The 21,228-nt window shown below is 38.7% G+C and overlaps 1 protein-coding gene across 3 annotated transcripts in view; it reads right to left on the reverse strand.

The window, feature by feature from the left end:
* Tbck (TBC1 domain containing kinase) overlaps positions 1–21,228 on the reverse strand; it is a 146,671-nt gene that overhangs the window by 122,279 nt on the left and 3,164 nt on the right. For all 3 annotated transcript variants that reach the window (XM_052179226.1, XM_052179224.1, XM_052179225.1), the window contains exons 2-3: positions 20,094–20,315; positions 5,895–5,967 (exon numbers count right to left, since the gene is read on the reverse strand). In XM_052179226.1, the coding sequence (XP_052035186.1) occupies positions 5,895–5,967; positions 20,094–20,286 (266 nt within the window). In that variant the 5' untranslated portion in view covers positions 20,287–20,315. The remainder of the gene's footprint in view (positions 1–5,894; positions 5,968–20,093; positions 20,316–21,228) is intronic.

The raw sequence follows: 21,228 nt of genomic DNA on the forward strand, positions 1-21,228 counted from the left end.
CCAAAGGAGGGACACACTAATAGTCCTACCCAGCTGTGACATTCCCAAGAACCATAACAACCTGCACTGTAAGATATATGTAAAGGTGCAACTCTGGATGGTAGTCAGCAGCTAAGTGGCCGTAAGGACCACTCAATGGAGGAAAGCCATGTCTAGTACTGAAAACGTAGCCAAGTCTCTAGGACTAGTGAGGATCTTAGAGGAGAATCTACTACCTCCACCTTGCTAGACCAGCATAATTCCTCAATTACATTCTAACAGGTATCTTCGCACCAAGAGATGAGTGTGGTTCTCACTCCACATATAAAAATTCTTCTCTCTACAGCAAGTGGAAACCATTACAGAAACTGGATAAAATTCAGAGATGGTTGGAGTGTGGGAAACTTTTGCCCAATAAATACTTCTACAGCTGCTGCATCTAGGGCTCGGGGAATATTACTAAGGAGGAGATGAAAAGATTCAGAATAGCAGGAAGGCTGCTGTAAGGCTGACCTAGAAAGGACTGCATGAATAAGACCTGAACAACAACATATCAATGGACATGCTAACAAGGAAGGGGGAAATCTCACAGGATCCCACCCCTAGACAAAGAACTACAGGCTAAGAGAGGGAGATTTAGTGTCTCTCAGAGATGAGTGCCTTTATTAGTTATCTAATTTAACAAAGCTAGCCCTGAAATACACACATATCAAGAGTGCACTCAGCAGGCTGGATTTACACATTTGTGCATATATTTATATATAACAATAATAATTTTTTTAAAAAGAGTTTTTTAGTTATCAATTTTATAGTAGGGGATATGGTAGGGGCTGAAGGGAAGAAAGGAAAGGTAGTAAGTGATGTAAATATATATTCATTAAAATGCTCAAAAATTTTTAAGTGAAAAAAACTTAATTTAAGCATCTCATTTGGTTCTATAAGTCAACTTTAGCTCCTCTTCTCTCTCTCTCTCTCTCTCTCTCTCTCTCTCTCTCTCTCTCTCTCTCTCACACACACACACACACACACACAGAGCACACACATACACACACCTTTACAGTAACTGAAATGTCATCTTCAGCAGTGACACTAGAGGTCCTCAGCTGCATAGTATTTCAACACAGACTTCGCTCATCGAATTGGAATCAAATGTTTACAGTGACTGTTTTCATTAAACCAATTTTGAAACAGTTTAATACAGAAGACTTGCTCTACTTTTTGTAGTGTGCTGCTGGTGGGAAGACCAGGGGGCACACCAAGCAAGTGTAACATTGGATTAATGTTACAAGGAGACGTCAATGCCAGATGGAACTATAGGGTGTAATGCTCATCCTGCTGTGCTTCAGCCTTGCTTTAGTCTAAGGCTTTCTTGTTATTTTCTTATCTTTTCTCTTTGGAACAGGTTTGTTTACTCTGAGATAGTTTATAGAAGTAAGTGACTTAGAAATATTTTTTGGATAGGGCTCACAGTCTGGAGTCTCAGAAGAGATTTTGTTTAAACAGTAAAACTTTGATAGTTTTGAAGTTGGAATAAATGTGTTTTATAATATGAGACAGCCACTAGTTTAAACACTTGGTAACCAGCTGGGATAACTATTTCTTGGAGGCAGTAGGGATATGTAGTGGCATACTGATCAATACATAATCCTGCAATACCTGGGTAAATTATAAATTAGAATAAGTTTTGGAAGAGATTCTTAGTTTCATTTCCTGATACAGTGTTAAAATACTCTGACAAAAGCAACTCAAAGGAGGAGTTTTTCTGACACTCAGTTTCAGACTTTAGTCCATCATGGCAGGAAGTCACAATTACAGCCTGAGGGAGCTGGCCATGTTACAGCCATAACCAAGGCAGAGAGCAGTCAGTTAATGCATGTGTGCAGGCGCCCTGCAGTCCAGGTCCCCATGCCCAGGGAAAAGTGTGTGTCACTCTCAGGGGTGTGTCCTCCTACGTCCATTACTGAATTAAGATAGACACGCACAGACATGCTCAGAGGCCCTAGTCCCAGGTGATTTGAATTCTGTTAACTTGACAAATAAACCACCAATTCCCTCAGCTATCTGCAATGTTTCCAAGAATAGATTCTATCAGATTGCAAGAAATAGAGGCAAGGCAAGAGAACCAGAGGTCAGGGCTGCTGAGATAGATTTGGGAATCATTCATATGGAGGTGTTAACTAAAACCACACATGCTATTTCCTCAAATCAATGATCCATGATATTTCTAAAGGTCACTGCATAAACCAAAACACAGGTACTGTGAGCAAACCAAGGAGGAAACAATCCTAGACTATATAAATTCAACATGTTTCTTCACCTTATAAAAATCCTAATTCTTTCCATATATATATATTCCTTTGGTTAAATTTTCTTGGTATCAGTATGAGGTAAAAAATTAATGAAGAGGAAACTGATGAATTATGATGTAAAACAAAAAAGGAGAGAAAAAAGGCATTGGAGATTAATGCTCAAATAATACTGCAAAGATATAATGTTTAAAGAATGCCTCCTATACTCTCAAGATAAAAAGTTCCTCAACATATAACTTTTCAATATTTCTTAGTTTTATAAATTCAGAATCAGAGGACAAGGTGTTTTTAATGATATGCTAATACATTTAGAAGTTAATATTTAATTTTTTAAAATTATGTGATATGTGTATAACTATATATTGGCATGTTTACATGTGAATACAGGTGCCCAGAGTGTCCAGAAAAGGGTGGCCCTGGAGTGACAGTTATAGGTAGTCATGAGCCACCCAGCACGGGTACTGGGAACTGATCTTGTAGCCTTTGCAAAAGCAGTACTGTTTTTAACCAGTGACTCAATCTCTAAATCCCAGAGAAAATAGTTTTCAAAACTGAAAGAGAAAACCTTCTTTGACTACTGAACTGGGGTATTTATGCTAAATTAAGCAACTCCTTTTTCCTGAGATTCACATTTTGAAATGAAACTCTGACAAATTAACTTTCAAAGAATATTTGTAGAAGATATAAAAAATACATCCTCTGTGGCTAAGTTGTTAGGCTGGACATATTTTACAACTCAGCTTTTATTTTAAAACAACTGCAGCTGAATGCTGTAAATTTTGAATGTTACTAATTGGCAATGAGAAAAAAAAAACAATAAATTCACTTTCCAACCTGAACACTAGGTAGCTTTTCTCTTCAACAAATAATGAATTTTCTAAGGTCAAAATACACACAGAAAACACACTCTGCTTTGACAGCAGGAGACTCCAGAACTGATTTGCTATACTTGGAAAATGTTCCAAACGTATCTTGCTTCACTCTGTAAATTTATATGCACTAGACTGCAACTAGTGATCAGTGATCAGATAATGACCACTGCCTGATCAAAATGGATCCAGCAGATCCATTTCTCTCTCAAAGACATCAGTGCGTCTGAAGCTGATGCCATACCATTCTATTAGAGCAAGTGTGTGCATTTTTAAAAATTAAGAATTTTATAATTCTTATAATGCTTATTTGTAATTATAAAATTTATAAATCTGCACTCCCCAACTTGCCTGACATAAAATAATCAGCAAAACAGTGTTTTAATATATCTCTGAGAATAAAGAAAAATACCCATTCAATAAACATGGGTATTTTGGTCATTTTAAATAATTTATTTAAACACACTAAAGTCTTTTATTCTGCCATAGAAAATCATATAAAAAGGCATCTATGAAAACATTATTGTAAACACCATACATAATAGTACAATGCTGAACAGTCTTCCTTAATATCTAAAATCTAAAATCTAAAAACCAAAGAAACATGACCATCAATAATTATATTACAATAATATAAATCATACCAACAAAAGTTCAATTTTGTGAAACTGAATCAAAATCAAGAAAAAAATATAATGACTTTTTTAGAAAGGAATGTTAACATATTTTAGTTAATGATAATATGATTGCTTAATTAGAAAATCTTACGGAATCTGCAAAGGAATATGAACTAACAATGAATTTTCTTTAGTGGGGACATAGAAAGAAAGCCTTTATTGATAGTATACATTTATATTGTTTCATATTAGCAACAAAAATAGTAAATAAAATATAATTTCATACATACTCAACATCAAAACAAAATATTTGGCCTAAATTTAACCCCAGGAGTTGTTAATGCTTTCTGTCAATGTTAAACCTGTCAAGAACAGACACAGGCCTATGTGACAGTCTTGTCTCATGGTGCATGCTTCAGTGGGTAATATCAGCCAAGCAGCCCAGTCCCATGCAAAGGATGGATAGCTCTCATAGCAACCTTGCTATTTTGGTTACTTTGCAATTACCCTGAGGACATCGCAGCAGGTAGTTGCAGAGGACTGCTACAACCATGCTCCAGACAGGACCTTCCAGACATCCAGGAGCCTGGGAAAGCAGAAGTCTAGAGAAGACAAGCAGCAGTGAACTTAAATACCCTTCAGCTACTTTCAGCCAGTTCAGAAGGAAGCGGCTTTCCTAGTGGCCCAGCTGCTAAAAAGTACAACCTTTTATTTGCAGAAAAGAGTGATCCAAACACCTCTGCCACTTCACACTGATTCTGGGGATGAGTCAGCTTGGCTCAGCTCTGGAATCAGCTAGGGGAGGCCTCCTGCTTGGCTCCTAGTAATGCAATATGAAGCCCAACAAAAGGCTTATCTTAATTTTGTTTCTTAGTTTTGGTTTTCACTTTGCCTATTTTTGATTGTTATAAGCAAACTGAGCTGGGAACACAGGCATGAGAGAGCTAACAGACCAATCAGAAGCAGCAGCACCAGGAGGAAGAACAGAGAGACCCAGAGAACTGCTGGGGGCAGGGACATCAGGGGACGAGGGTGTCAGTGATGGAATACAGGGAAGGTTGTGAGGGACCACAAACGAGTGCGGCCCCAGTGGCTGGCAGAACCATCTGAGAGAGCCTTCCTAGGCACTGGAGATCTGTAACTGGCCTGCCAGACACAAAGGATCCCTACACCCTAGGCCATGAAAGGAGCTTCAGAGTCCAACAGATGAGGCCCAGCCAGGGGTGTGACTTTCCTGTTGCTGCTGCTGCTGCTGCTTAGAGCTGAGGTTTTCAGTGTCTGCTAAGTGCCAGGCTGCTGGCAATCAGAGCCCAGAGCAGGGAGCCTCTAAGCGAGCACTCTAAGCAATTCCTCTAAAAGAAGGCTCAGGTCAACCACCTCGGTATTTGGTGTTTCTTCTTTGAAATAGTAAGTGACCTTGACCTCAGGATAGTTTGGAGTTTTTCCTTGTGTATCCTCTCCTAATCTTTGCCACTAAGTTTGAGAACTCCACAGGTTCAGAGGGATGAGGTGAAAAATTCCAAAGTCATAAAGACTCATGGTAAATAATTTTTGTTAGTTTAATTAGCTTTTAATTTACTTTACTTAAACATTAAGTCTTTTATGATTTAAAAATAATTTTGAGTAAATGCATGAAAATTGTTTTTGTAATAAAAAAATTAGATAACATTATTCGGGCTAAGGCAACATAAATTTATTGAGTTGCTGAAATAATTGAATTATACTTTATTATTAAGTTCTAGCCAACTCATGATTACTAACTCTGCCTTGTCTTCAACATGGAATTACTTAACAAAGATCACTGTTCACCTTGGACTATCACTGTACATTGAGAAGCTACCACGGCCCCTTTCAGAAAAGTATTCTGGGCTAGTAGAATAAAGTCTTAGAACTAAGTTGTCAAAGTTCTATATGTATACTCCATTGAGGAATTTTCTCAAGTACTTTGTAGAATGAACAATGAATTTCTATGAACCATGTGAATTAAAGTACTTAAAGACCTTTCCTGAATGTTATCATTACAGAACATTAAAAGAAGCCAGAGCCCTTCAGTCTCCAGTCAAATGCTTCTTTGGTTGCCAGTTTCCACTTTCATCTCTTTGTCACGGATTCCACAGTACCTCACAGGTTTCCTTTCTCTTAGAAGGTCTTCCAAACTCCGCTCACAGTGCTCCGCCACCACCACTAGTCTTTCTGAGAAAAACAAAGCAAATCCACTTTATAATTAATACACTTTAATAACAAGAGCATATGACCCTCTAAAGTTACTAATATGCAGTACAAGAACAACATTTTAAAGTACCATTTGTTTTCACTGTGTGCACGTGTGACTGGTCTTCCTAACTTCTATCTGGCCCCTTCTTCTCAGTCTCTCCTATATGTCAGCACTCAGTCCACCCAAACTGAAATGCTACCCATCTTCTGCATATAAGTCATTAGTCTTCTTATTGTATTTTCTCCTCATCTACTACTTAGTGCTAGGGATGAAAGTTCCTACATTCTATCCTGGAACTCTCTTGGATGACAGACCTCTACAGCCTACCTTTGGCTTCAGTATAGAACTCACTAGCCAGCTGGCCTTGGAGTTCATACACCATCCTAAAAAGCACAAAGCCCTGCATTGAATCACTAGCACTTCATAAACCAGGGTGGTGTCACATGCCTGGAATTCCAGCGCTGAAAGGTTGAAGAGGAGACAAGGACTTTCAAGGCTTAAGGATATAGCAAGTTAGAGGCCAAACTGGGATATACTAGACCCTTGTCTAAGAAAACAAACTAAAAAAGTCACTTGCAACTCAAGAGAAACAAACAACATATACATATTCCTTTTCTTAAACCCACATATAGAGTCCTGCTATTTGATCTCCCAATTGCTTCCAGAGCTATATAGTTTATTTCATCCACTGCAATCTGAGTCTAAGTTAGCATTATCTCTTTTTTTAAGTTACCACACAATCTCTTAACTATTCTTTTCATCTAATTAGGGTCCTCCCACATATTTTCACTCTAAAGCCCAAGTGAAAAGATAATAAGTCAGAATAAGGAATTCCTTCTCTAGCTCCTACTATATGTCTATTTAATCAGCTTTCAAGCATTCTCATCCTTTGTGGAATTACACTTGGGTTCCCATATCTGAAACAATCTTCATCTAAACCATTTTGGTTGGTGGTGGTTTTTGCTTTTATTGTTTTTTTTGTTTTGTTTGTTGTTTGTTTTTGTTTTTGTTTCTTTTTTGAGACAGAGTTCTCTGTGTATCCCTGGATATTCCGTCCTTAAATTTACAGTGATCAGCTTGCCTCTGAGACATCTCCCAAGTGCTAGGATTAAAGGCTTGTACCTCCACTGCCCAGCTCATCTTAACCTTTTAAAAGAACATTTGTATTACATTTACTAATTTACTATTCTCTCTGTGCCAGTTTCTCTTCAGGAGAAAGGAAACAATAATGTCCATATCACAGCACTGTGAGGAGAGTGAAATGAATTCGCAGATAAATAGGACTGAGAATATCTTCTGGCACAGAGCCTGCACTGTGAGCTTTGACTATTGTTCAAGATTCAGGCCTTAGTAGGCAGGACTTCCTCAAGGGATTTCTGGTTCCCCAGAAATGGTTCACTACTCTTATAATAAATTCTACATGATGCTTCTCTGTTGAATTGCTAGCTTTAAAAATCTGCATACAGTTTTACTTAGTGCCATTCTTCTCTACTTAGATAATATGATTTGTGAAAGCAGGAATCATATTGGTCTTGTTTGGAACTGCAATACTAGTGTCTACAATTCACCTAAAACATATAGGCGCACACTCAAATTATATATGTTAAACTTTGGCATGGCAAGACAGTGCAATGGTTCTTCACTCTGTATTCTTGATGAGGCCATTTCAGGTTTAACTAAAATTTGATTCCCTTGATGGAGAATACCACTGAAAATTACCCAACTCTATTCTAAGAACTTAACGTCAGAATGCTCTAGCTAACTTATCTCACCTTCTGTTAAACTGCCTGCTTGTGCAAGCCTTCCAAGCTAGTTAGCTGCTTATCTTAGCTTCTGTCAAATTGCTTGCTTACGTGAAGCACAGCCCAACCCTCCTCCCTATCCTACCCTCCCACTCTGAAGCTGAAGGCCAGGATGAATATGGTTTTCTGAGGATTGCACCTATGTCCTTGAATATAGGCCAGACAGCTGGAAGGGAGATTGGCTATAAACTATGTCTACACAGTCATTTCTTGTAGGCTCCCCATAAGAAAACAAATTAATTAGAGCAAAGGCATAATGGGAAAAATTAGAATAACAGTCATCTAACCAGATTTGTTCTGTGTTGAGAAGTACATGCTTATGTTCTTACTAATATAATACCTTAGTAGTATTGAAATTCATATACAACAAAACATCAGGAATTATTAAAATACACATATTTCATTAATCAGCCACTTACAAGTGGATAAGCATAAGTCTTTTTGTTTATAAGAGACATGCATAGCATCTGGTATTAGGCTTCCTTTGTAAACTCCTTCAGTATCTACCAAGGTTCAAAGTTCTATATTAGTTTAAACAGTTTTAGTAATGTAGAGCCATAACCCATAGCAGACCATCAGCATTTCTCCCAGAGGGAAAAGAGTATATACTGGAAAACAGTGCTGGGAGAGAGCAAGCCTCACAGGAGTGTGGACAGGCTTGTGAGTGCAGGGAGGACCACCACTACTGCACAGAGGAACCCACTCAGAGGCCTCAGGACACAGGAACCAAGTAGCTGCCTGGGACAGGAGCCTTCCAATTTCAGTCTGCACCCAGAGCTGATCCTAGGCCACAGAGCTACATACACAAAGACAGTCAGGAGAGAGCTAGTCTCCCAGGAGTGCCCACACACCTTCGACCACCACTTCTCTTCAAATTCCTGGCCCAAGAGGGACCTGCTCAGTCAAAGCCACAAGGACACAGGAACCAAGGGCCAGCTGGGGACAGGACACCTCTGGTTTCTGTCTGCACCTCAGAGCTGACCCTGGACCACAGCTCTCTATACCTAAATTCCTACCAGAAAGAATTGGTCTCCCAAGAGTACTGACACACTAGCTTGCAGGACAAACAAGCCACAGTCAGAGACAGCAAGACCAGCTAACACCAGCGATAACAGCAGAAGGTAAGTGCAACAACATAAGCAATAGAAACCAAGGATACTTGGCATCATCAGAACCCAGTTCTCCCACCACAGTGAGCCCCGGTTACCACAACATGCCAGAAAAACAAGACTCTGATTTGAAATCACATGTCATGATGATAATAGAGGACTTTAAAGACATAAATAACTCTCTTAAAGAAATACAAGAGAACACAGGGAAACAGGTAGAAGACCTTAAAGAGGAAACAAAAAAATCCCTTAAAGAGGCCACAGCGCACTATCTCCAACTGGCGCAGGAAGACCCAGCTATAGACCCAGCTGCGTGGAGGAGACAGCCAGCACAACCTGCATCCAGAGCTGATAAGGGCCACAGAGCTACAAGCCCAAATACAACTACAAGAGAGTGGGTCTCAGCCGCCATTTTTGCTCCTGTGTAACAGAATGGTAGGCAGGTATCACCAGAATAGAGGATTGCTTGAGACACAGTCCTCCAGTACTCTACCTGTACCCAGGAACTTGGCAGCACCACAGCAATTTGTGCCAGGGGAAAGCAGGTCACCCAGGGTTGCTGAGATAGGCCTGCAGGCACACAGGAGGGACAAGCTCCAGCCCAACTAACACCAGAGATAACCAGATGCCAAAAGGCAAACATACTAACAGTATTAAGCTAACAGTAACTAGCAGCTGCCATTGATAACAGTAATCAAGGCTATATGGCAGCATTCGAACCCAATTCTCCGACAACAGCAAGTCCTGGATACCACCAACACCAGGAAGGCAAGATTGCGAATTAAAATCACAGGTCATGATGCTGATGGAGGGCTTCATGGAGGGCTTCAAGAAGGACATAAATAACTCCATTCAAGAAATTCAGGAGGACACAAGTAAACAGGGAGAAGCCCTTTAAGAACTAAGGGAAAACATAACAAAACAGGTGAAAGAATTAAACAAAGCCATTCAGGATCTAAAGAAGGAGGTAGAAGCAATAGAGAAATCACAAAGGGAAACAACTTGAGACATAAAAAACCTAGGACAGAAGTCGGGAGTCATGGATCCAAGCATCAACAACAAATTGCAACAGATAGAAGAGAGAATCTCAGATGTAGAATATACCATAGAAAGCATTGATACAACAGTCAAAGAAAATGAAAAATGCAAAAAGCTCCTGACCCAAAACTTCCAGAAAATCCAGGACAAAATGAGAAGACCAAACCTAAGGATTATAGGTATAGAAGAGGGTGAAGATTTCCAACTTAAAGGGCCAGTAAATGTCTTCAACAAAATTATAGAAGAAATCTTCCCTAACCTAAAGAAAGAGATGCCCATGAACATATAAGAAGCTGACAGAACTCCAAATAGATTTGACCAGAAAAGAAATTCCTCCAGTCACATAATAATTAAAACACCAAATGTACTAAACAAAGAAAAAATATTAAAAGCAGTAAGGGAAAAAGGTCAAGTAACATATAAAGGTAGACCTATCAGAATTACACTGGACTTCTCACCAGAGACTATGAAAGCCAGAAGAGCCTGGGCAGATGTCATGTAGACCCTAAGGGAACACAAATGCCAACTCAGACTGCTATATTCAGCATTTCTCTCAATTACCATAGATGGAGAAACCAAGGTATTTCATGACAAAAACAAATTTACACAATATCTTTCCACAAATCCAGACCTTCAAAAGATAATGAATGGAAAACACCAACAAAACAAGGTAAACTACACACTAGAAAAAGTAAGAAATTAATCTTCTTACAACAAACCCAAAAGAAGATAATCACACAAACACAAAAATTACATCAAAAATAGCAGGAAGCAACAATCACTATTCCTTAATATCTCTTAACATCAATGGACTCAATTCCCCAATAAAAAGACATAGACTTACAGACTGGATTCTTATACAAGACCCAACATTTTGCTGCATACATGAAACATATCAGTGTGAAAGACAAACACTATCTCAGAGTAAAAGGCTGGAAAACAATTTTCTAAGCAAATGGTCCCAGGAAACAATCTGGAGTAGCCATTCTAATATCCAACAAAATAGACTTTCAACCAAAAGTCATCAAAAAAGACACAGAAGGACACTTCATACTCATCAAAGGAAAAATCTACCAGGAAGAATTCTCAATTTTGAACACCTATGTCCCAAATGCAAGGGCACCCTCATTCATAAAGGAAACTTTATTAAAGCTTAAAGCACATATTGCACCCCACACAATAATTGTGGGTGACTTTAACACCCCACACTCCTCAATGGACAGATCAGGGAAACACAAACTAAACAGAGACACAGTGAAACTAACAGAAGTTTTGGACCAAATGGATTTAACAGATATCTATAGAACATTTCATCCTAAATCAAAAGAATATGCCTTCTTCTCAGCACCTCATGGTACCTTCTCCAAAATTTACCATAAAATTGGCCACAAAACAGACCTCAACAGATATAAGAAGATCGAACTAATTCCATGCCTCCTATCAGATCACTATGGAGTAAGGATGGTCTTCAATAGCAACAAAAACAACAGAAAGCCCACATACACATGGAAACTGAACAATGCTCTACTCAATGATACCTTGGTCAAGGAAGAAATAAGGAAAGAAAACAATTTTTTTAAAAATTTTTTTATTCAATATAATTTATTTACATTTCAAATGATTTCCCCTTTTCTAGCCCACAACTCCCCGAAAGTCCCGTAAGCTCCCTTCTCTTCCCCTGTCCTCCCACCCACCCCTTCCCACTTCCCCGTTCTGGTTTTGCCGAATACTGCTTCACTGAGTCTTTCCAGAACAAGGGGCCACTCCTCTTCTTGTACCTCATTTGATGTGTGGTTTATGTTTTGGGTATTCCAGTATTCTAGGTTAATATCCACTTATTAGTGAGTGCATACCATGATTCACCTTTTGAGTCTGGGTTACCTCACTTAGTATGATGTTCTCTAGCTCCATCCATTTGCCTAAGAATTTCATGAATTCATTGTTTCTAATGGCTGAATAGTACTCCATTGTGTAGATATACCACATTTTTTGCATCCACTCTTCTGTTGAGGGATACCTGGGTTCTTTCCAGCATCTGGCTATTATAAATAGGGCTGCTATGAACATAGTAGAGCATGTATCCTTATTACATGGTGGGGAATCCTCTGGGTATATGCCCAGGAGTGGTATAGCAGGATCTTCTGGAAGTGAGGTGCCCAGTTTTCGGAGGAACCGCCAGACTGATTTCCAGAGTGGTTGTACCAATTTGCAACCCCACCAGCAGTGGAGGAGTGTTCCTCTTTCTCCACACCCTCTCCAACACCTGCTGTCTCCTGAATTTTTAATCTTAGCCATTCTGACTGGTGTAAGATGAAATCTCAGGGTTGTTTTGATTTGCATTTCCCTAATGACTAATGAAGTTGAGCATTTTTTAAGATGCTTCTCCACCATCCGAAGTTCTTCAGGTGAGAATTCTTTGTTTAACTCTGTACCCCATTTTTTAATAGGGTTGTTCAGTTTTCTGGAGTCTAACTTCTTGAGTTCTTTATATATATTGGATATTAGCCCTCTATCTGATGTAGGATTGGTGAAGATCTTTTCCCAATTTGTTGGTTGCTGATTTGTCCTCTTGATGGTGTCCTTTGCCTTACAGAAACTTTGTAATTTTATGAGGTCCCATTTGTTAATTCTTGCTCTTAGAGCATACGCTATTGGTGTTCTGTTCAGAAACTTTCTCCCCGTACCGATGTCCTCAAGGGTCTTCCCCAGTTTCTTTTCTATTAGCTTCAGAGTGTCTGGCTTTATGTGGAGGTCCTTGATCCATTTGGATTTGAGCTTAGTACAAGGAGACAAGGATGGATCAATTCGAATTCTTCTGCATGCTGACCTCCAGTTGAACCAGCACCATTTGTTGAAAAGGCTATCTTTTTTCCATTGGATGTTTTCAGCCTCTTTGTTGAAGATCAAGTGGCCATAGGTGTGTGGGTTCATTTCTGGATCTTCAATCCTGTTCCATTGATCCTCCTGCCTGTCACTGTACCAATACCATGCAGTTTTTAACACTATTGCTCTGTAGTATTGCTTGAGGTCAGGGATACTGATTCCCCCAGATTTTCTTTTGTTGCTGAGAATAGTTTTAGCTATCCTGGTTTTTTTGTTGTTCCAGATGAATTTGATAATTGCTCTTTCTAACTCTGTGAAGAATTGAGTTGGGATTTTGATGGGTATTGCATTGAATCTGTATATTGCTTTTGGCAAAATGGCCATTTAAACTATATTGATTCTACTGATCCATGAGCATGGGAGGTTTTCCCATTTTTTGAGGTCTTCTTCCATTTCCTTCTTCAGAGTCTTGAAGTTCTTGTCATACAGATCTTTCACATGTTTGGTAATAGTCACCCCAAGATACTTTATACTGTTTGTGGCTATTGTGAATGGAGTCATTTCCCTAATTTCTTTCTCAGCCTGCTTATCCTTTGAGTATAGGAAGGCCACTGATTTGCTTGAGTTGATTTTATAATCTGCCACTTTGCAGGATTAATATAGTAAAAATGGCCACCTTGCCAAAAGCAATATACAGATTCAATGCAATCCCCATCAAAATTCCAACTCAGTTCTTTATAGAGTTAGAAGAGCAATTCTCAAATTCATCTGGATTAACAAAAAACCCGGGGTAGCTAAAACTATGCTCAACAGTGAAAGAACTTCTGGGGGAATCAGTTTCCCGGACCTCAAACAGTACTACAGAGCAACTGTGTTAAAAACTGCATGGTATTGATACAGTGACAGACAAGTAGATCAATGGGATAGAATTGAAGACACAGAAATGAACCCACACACCTATGGTCACTTGATCTTTGACAAAGGAGCTACAACCATCCAGTGGAAAAAAGATAGCCTTTTCAACAAATGGAGCTGGTCCAACTGGAGGTCAGCATGCAGAAGAATGTAAATTGATCCATTCTTTTTGTGTTTTTTTGGATTTGGTTGTTTCAAGACAGGGTTTCTCTGTGTAGCCCTGGATGTCCTGGAACTCACTCTGTAGACCAGGCTGGCCTCGAACTCAGAAATCCGCCTGCCTCTGCCTCCCAGAGTGCTGGGATTACATGCATGCGCCACCATGGCCCGGCAATTGATCCATTCGTATCTCCTTGTACTAATCTCAAGTCCAAGTGGATCAAGTACCTCCACATAAAACCAGACACACTGAAACTAATAGAAAAGAAACTGTGAAAGACCTTTGAGGACATGGGCACAGGGAAAAATTTCCTGAACAAAACACCAATAGCTTATGCTCTAAGATCAAGAATTGATAAATGGGACCTCATAAAATTACTGAGTTTCTGTAAGGCAAAGGATATTGCCAAAAGAACAAAATGGCAACCAACAAATTGGGAAAAGATCTTTACCAACCCTATTTCCAACAGAGGGCTTATATCCAAGTTATAAAAAGAACTCAAGAAGGCAGGCTTCAAAGAGCCAAATAACCCCATTAAAAATGGGGTACAGAGCTAAACCAAGAATTTTCACCTGAGGAATATCGAATGGCAGAGAAGCACCTAAAGAAATGTTCAACATCCTTAATCATCAGAGAAATACATATCAAAGCAAACCTGAGATTTCACCTCATACCAGTCAGAATTGCTAAGATCAAAAAGTCAGGAGAAAAGAGGTGTGGGCAAGGATGTGGAAAAAGAGGAACACTCCTTCACTGCTGGTGGGGTTGCAAGCTGGTACAACCACTCTGGAAATCAGCCTGGGGGTTCCTCAGAAAACTGGACATAATACTGCCAGAGGACCCTGCTATACCACTCCTGGGCATATACCCAGAGGATTCCCCAGAATATAATAAGGATACATGCTCCACTATTTTAATCGAAGCCCTATTTATAATAGCCAGAAGCTAGAAAGAACCCAAATGCCCCTCAATGGAGGAATGGATACAGAAAATGTGGTATATATACACAATGGAGTACTATTCAGCCATTAAAAACAATGAATTCATGAAATTCTTAGACAAATGGATGGAACTGGTGAATATCATCCTAAGTGAGGTAATCTAATCACAAAAGAACGTTCATGGTATGCACTCACTGATAAGTGGATATTAGCCTAGAATCTTGGAATACCCAAGACACAATTCACATATCAAATAAAGCCCAAGAAGAAGGAAGGAGAGGTCCCTGGTCCTGGAAAGGCTCCGTGCAGCAGTGTAGGGCAATACCAGGACAGGGAAGTGGGAAGGAGTGGATTGGGGAACAGGGGGAGGGAAGAGGGCTTATGGGACTTTGGGGGAGGGGGAATCCAGGAAAGGGGAAATCATTTGAAATGTAAATAAAGAATATATCGAATCAATTTTAAAAAAATCCCTTAAAGAATTACAGGAAAACACAACCAACCAGGTGAAGGAATCGAACAAAATATCCAGGATCTAAAAATGGAAATAGAAACAATAAAGAAATAACAAAGGGAGACAACCCTGGAGATTAAAAAAAAAACCTAGGAAAGGCATCAGGAGTCACAGATGCGAGCATCACCAATAGAATACAAGAGATAAAAGAGGTTATCTCAGGTGCAGAAGACACCAAAGAAATCAGAATCAGATAAACATTGACACAACAGTCAAAGAAAATGCAAAATGCCAAAAGCTCCTAACCCCAACCATCCAGGAAATCCAGGACAAAATGAGAAGACCAAACCTAAGGATAATAGGTATAAAAGAAAGTAAAGATTCCCAACTTAAAGAACCAGCAAATATTGTCAACAAAATTATAGAAGAAAACTTCCCTAACCTAAAGAGATGCCCATGAACATACAAGAAGCTGACAGAACTCCAAAATAGATTGGACCAGAAAAGAAATTCCTCCCATCGCAAAATAATCAAAACACCAAATGTACCAAATAAAAAAAAGAATATTAAAACAGTAAGGGAAAAAGGTCAAGTAACATATAAAGGCAGACTTATCAGAATTACACCAGACTTCTCACTGGAGAGAATAAAAGCTAGAAGATCCTAGGCAGATCTCATACAGACCCTAAAAGAACACAAATGCCTACACAGACTACTATACCCAGCAAAACTATCAATTACCATGGATGGAGAAACCAAGATATTCCATGATAAAACCAAATTTACTCAATATCTTTCCACAAATATAGACCTACAAAAGATAATAGATGGAAAGCGACAACACAAAGGACGGAAAACTACACCCTAGAAAAAGCAGGATAATCTTCTTTCAACAAACCCATAAGAAGATAACCACCCAAACAGAAAAATAACATAAAAAAATAACAGGAAGCAACAATCACTATATTTTAATATCTCTTAACATCAATGGTCTCAATTTCCCAATGAAAAGGCATAGACTAACAGACTGGATACATAAACAGGACCCAGCATTTTGCTACATAAATGAAATGCACCTCAGTGTCAAAGATACATACTACCTCAGAGTAAAGGGCTAGAAAACAATTTTCCAAACAAATGGTCCCAGGAAACAAGCTGGAGTAGTCATTCTAATATCGGATAAAATTGACTTTCAACCAAAAGTCATAAAAAAATATAAGGAAGGGCACATCATATTCATAAAAGAAAAAATCTACCAAGACGAACTCTCAATTCTGAACAAGTATGCTCTAAATGCAAGGACACCCACACTGATAAAAGAAACTTTACTAAAGCTAAAATCACACATAGCACCTCACAAAATAGTTGTGGGGGACTTCAACACCCCACTGAGATCAATGGACAGATCAGCAAAACACAAAATAAACAGAGACACAGTGAAACTAACCAAAGTCATGGACAAAATGGATTTAACAGATATCTATAGAACATTTCATCCTAAATCAAAAGAAGATATCTTTTTCTCAGCATTTCATGGTTCCTTCTCCAAAATTGACCATATAATTGGTCACAAAACAGACCTCAACATATATAAGACTGAAATAATCCCATGCCTCCTCTCAGATCACTATTGATTAAGACTGGTATGCAATAGCAACAAAAATCAACAGAAAGCCCACATACACAATGCTCTACTCAATGATAACTTTATCAAGGAAGAAATAAAGAAAGAAATTAACCCAAGAGGTCCTACTCAATATGGTTGCCAGTCTTAGTTGGTTATCAGCAGGATTTGCTTGGACTGGTCTGGACTGGGAAATCTTGCCATTGAAAGGTCTTTCCTTAGATGCTCTAACTGAAATGCAAGGGGGTATGAGGGGTAACTAGTAGAACATGCAGGAGATTAGAGTATCAGTTGATTGTTGGGTGGTATGAAAACCTCTAAGATTCCCATAATTTTCCAACATCAATACTGTTGAAATGATTTAACACATAAAAATAGTGAGCACAGCTACCCACTGGACTGAGCACTGGTGGAGCTCTAAAAAGGACCAAAGGGGCTGAAGGGGTTTGCAGCCCCATAGGAGAAACAACAATATCAACCAACCAGTTCCCCCAGAGCTCCCAGGGACTAAACCACGGATCAAGAAGTACACATGGATGGACCCATGGATCCAGCCACATATGTAGCAGAGGATGGCCTTGTCAGACATCAACAGGAGAAGAGACCCTTGGTTCTATAAAGGGTCGACGCCCCAGTGTAGGGTAATGCCAGGACAGGGAAGCGCAGCAGGTGTGGGTGGGTTGGTGAGCAGGAGGAGGGGGATGGGATAAAGTTTTTTCAGATGGGAAATGAGCAATGGGGATAACATTTGAAATGTAAATTAAAAAAATAGTGAGCAAAAGTTAATTTTAACAATTAAAAATAGAACTTGTTAGAGGTGCCTTACTGGGCTTTTTGCAAATGCTGCTAACTATCTACTATGGGGATAGTTACCATTAGTCTGATGGTTATCTTTAAGCCAACTATAATAAAAAATACCCTTTCTTCCAGGATTAGCCAGAATTAGGTTGAGTGACCATACAATGCATTAGCTCAAGCTTTCATGTAATATACAAATGGAACACATATAGTGGCCCTGACTATAGGTGTCTTAATTATTATATTTGTCACATGATATCATAGTACATTCTGGTCAGATCACACACAAATTAACTAATTAAAAAAATAACAGTTAAGCCGGGAAGTGGTGGCACATGCCTTTAATCCCAGCACTTGGGAGGCAGAGGCAGGTGGATTTCTGAGTTTGAGGCCCCCCTGGTCTACAGAGTGAGTTCCAGGACAGCCAGGCCTACACAGAGGAGACTCTGTCTCAAAAACCAATAAATAAATAAATAAATAAATAAATAATAAATAAATAAAGTAACAGTTTAGAGTAGATAATTGATATCCTTTATGGAGAAAGGAAGCAGAATACAATATATAGTTAGCAACATTGATGGAGCTAACAGTTTCTTCAGGTGGACTATACATTTGTAGACTTCTCATAGGTCACAGCACAGACGTACTTCCCTGACTTTACACTGTCAGACTTGTGCTGAAATGTGGAAGTGCAGCTGCTGAGGCTTCAGGGTGTTATTCTGCCACAGAAGGTGAAGGATGTGGAGTGCTATCTGTTTACTTAGAGACAAATACCCTTAGGATGGACCTATATTTTATTGTAAGTTTATACAGTTTCAAAGACAGTGTCATTCAGTTCTGTCCTCCAAATACATTTCCTACAGAAAGAAACGCTTAGTCTTCACCAGAAAGATTAAGCCAGGCCAGATCATAGTAATTTTTAATAATAATATTTGCTCAATCAATAAATAACTGACAACTTTATATCATAAAAAGCTATAATAAAGTAACCTAGTGTGATGGTTTGTATATGTTTGGCCCAGGGAGTGGCACTATTAGAAGGTGTGGCCCTGTTGGAGTAGGTGTGACCCAGATTAAAGGTGTATACCACCAAGAATGGATCTGGGACTTGCCCCAGGCTGACCTTGATCTCAGAGGTCTCTTTGTCTTAGTCTCCAAGGATTAAAGGAGTGTACTACCTTGCCAGGGCCTAAGCTTTTCATAGCCACTATGCCTCAAGATCTCCATGCCAAGATCCAGGTTAGAAACTTGTGTCTTGCAGCCTCAAGATCTGGGTCACAGGTGAACCTTCCAATTCTGAATTGTAGATCATTCCAGATATAGTCAAGTTGACAACCAGGAATAGCCACTACACATAGATTTCAATATCTCTATGTATATTTATATTACAAACACATCTACACCTGTGTACACACATGTACATGTGAGCTTGAAACACCAAATATAATCATCTACTAGAATTGCTATTTTTATCACTATTTTCCCCATTTCTCGCACTAAGTTTTCTACAAGTACCTAAATATTCAACATATTAAGTATACAGTGGAGCTTTACAGTATCAAGGGACCAAACAGTCCACACGATGTTGATATGGCATTATTATACACTTACAGTGACTTCTAAAAGTGCTTATCAAGTAACAATTCATTATGGTATGTCTTAGTATTCTACTGTTTTGTATTTTCCTCTACAGTACCATGTTCTGCCTCAATTTTCTTATCTATAAAACAACACTGTAACTGTTCCTACAGTAGTATGATAAAGATTTTTAAACTGCTATAGTCAATGATTCTCAATCAGTGGGTTGTGACTTCTTTGGCAAATCTCTATCTCCAAAAATATTTACATTACATTTCATAACAAAAGCAACATTACAGTTATTAAGTAGCAACAAAAAATAATTTTTTTGATTGAAAATTATTCAATCAGTATAATGAGAGCTATTATTACAAAAGATTATTATGCTCATAGCCAACAAAAACAAAATATTCTCAGAGCAAATACTTTTCTGAAAAATGAACTATCCAATTTCAAGTATAGCCTAATATGCTTCCCCCCCCCCAAAAAAAAAAACAAAGAAAAAGTAAGTATTTATGAAGGTCTTTACCATTAGGTAGAAAAATATGAAATATATTTTATAGAAAAAAATGCCTGACTATTAGAAAGCATAAAGGTTTGGCTTTCATGTATTTTTCTATCTCCACCAGCACAGTCCAGTACAGAGGAATATTGTTGTCACAAGACACACACACTTTCAACTACTTTAGTTCCATAAAAAGCAACTGTAACAGTGAGATAGTAACGACTCTTTCACTTCAAGTCAGTCAAACTTGAAGCATAAAAAGCAAGTTCATGACTTCTTGTCATTAGATATTGACTCTGTATTTCAAACTGTATCTTGAATTGAAGCAGTGAACATAGCATACAAAAGAAAAATACTTACCATGCTTTCCCCTAGAAATATCCACATATTGGCACAGTCTGGGATGGGTGATAGTCTTAAGGATTTGGAATCGACCTAAAATTTTGATGGAATTTGGCGTGAGAGGAAGTCCATTGCTTCCACAAACATCATGTGGAAGAGATGAGGCAAAGAAGGTAAAGGCACCCATTTCAGCATCCTTTAGAGGAAACATTTTTGGAGTCTTGGGTCCTCTGAGATGATCTAGAAAATGAGAGAATTTTATGACAGAATGAGCTAACATTAATCCAGTGAGCTAACATCATTCTCACTTTAAAATTAACAGTCAACATGGAAAAACAAAACAACCATGCCACTCTGAGATCAAATATTTTAAAAAATCAAAGTTTAAAAATATAAAGACAACATATAAAAGAAAAACACCCAAGCACAAGTTTATATTGCAGCTCAAAATCAATTTCAAGCATTTTCAATAGCATAAAAAAGAAAAGACTTAGAAGATTTCAAATTCAATTACACCCGCGACTGAGGAGGGATAGCTTGTGGCTTTGCTGCTCTTCTTGTTTTGTTCTGCTTTGTTTTACTTTTAAATATTTACTAAATTTATTTATTTATTTATTTATTTAATGTAAGTACACTGTAGCTGTTTTCAGACACACCAGAAAAGGGCATCAGATCTCATTGTGGATGGTTGTGAGCCACCATGTGGTTGCTGGGATTTGAACTCAGGACCTTCAGAAGAGCAGTCAGTGCTCTTATCTGCTGATCCTCCTGCCTCGGTCTCCTTCAGCACATCCTATCAGCATGTGCTACCACACCTAGCTTGTTTTGCTTTGGTACAGGATTGTTGTCTATCCCAGGCCGGCCTGGACTTGCTGTCCTTGAACTCTTAATCCTCCTGCCTTCACCTCCCAGGTACTTGCTTACACACCTGCACTACCTAGCAAGGCCATATCTGTGACTTATAAGTTATGAGGAAATCTGATACTGTATTTTCATATTAGTGAAGTTCCTCTTACTAAAGCTTGACTACCTACTGTCCTCCTAGTTGAGCGACTTTAAGAAGTGACTACAGTGTATACAAAAGAGCAACGTCACAAAATCAGTAGCAAGTATATAAGTGTGTAGCAAGGAAAGGTTAACATGGCCTCTTCAG

The sequence above is a fragment of the Apodemus sylvaticus genome, chromosome 4, assembly GCF_947179515.1.
Source record: "Apodemus sylvaticus chromosome 4, mApoSyl1.1, whole genome shotgun sequence".
NCBI lineage: Eukaryota > Metazoa > Chordata > Mammalia > Rodentia > Muridae > Apodemus > Apodemus sylvaticus.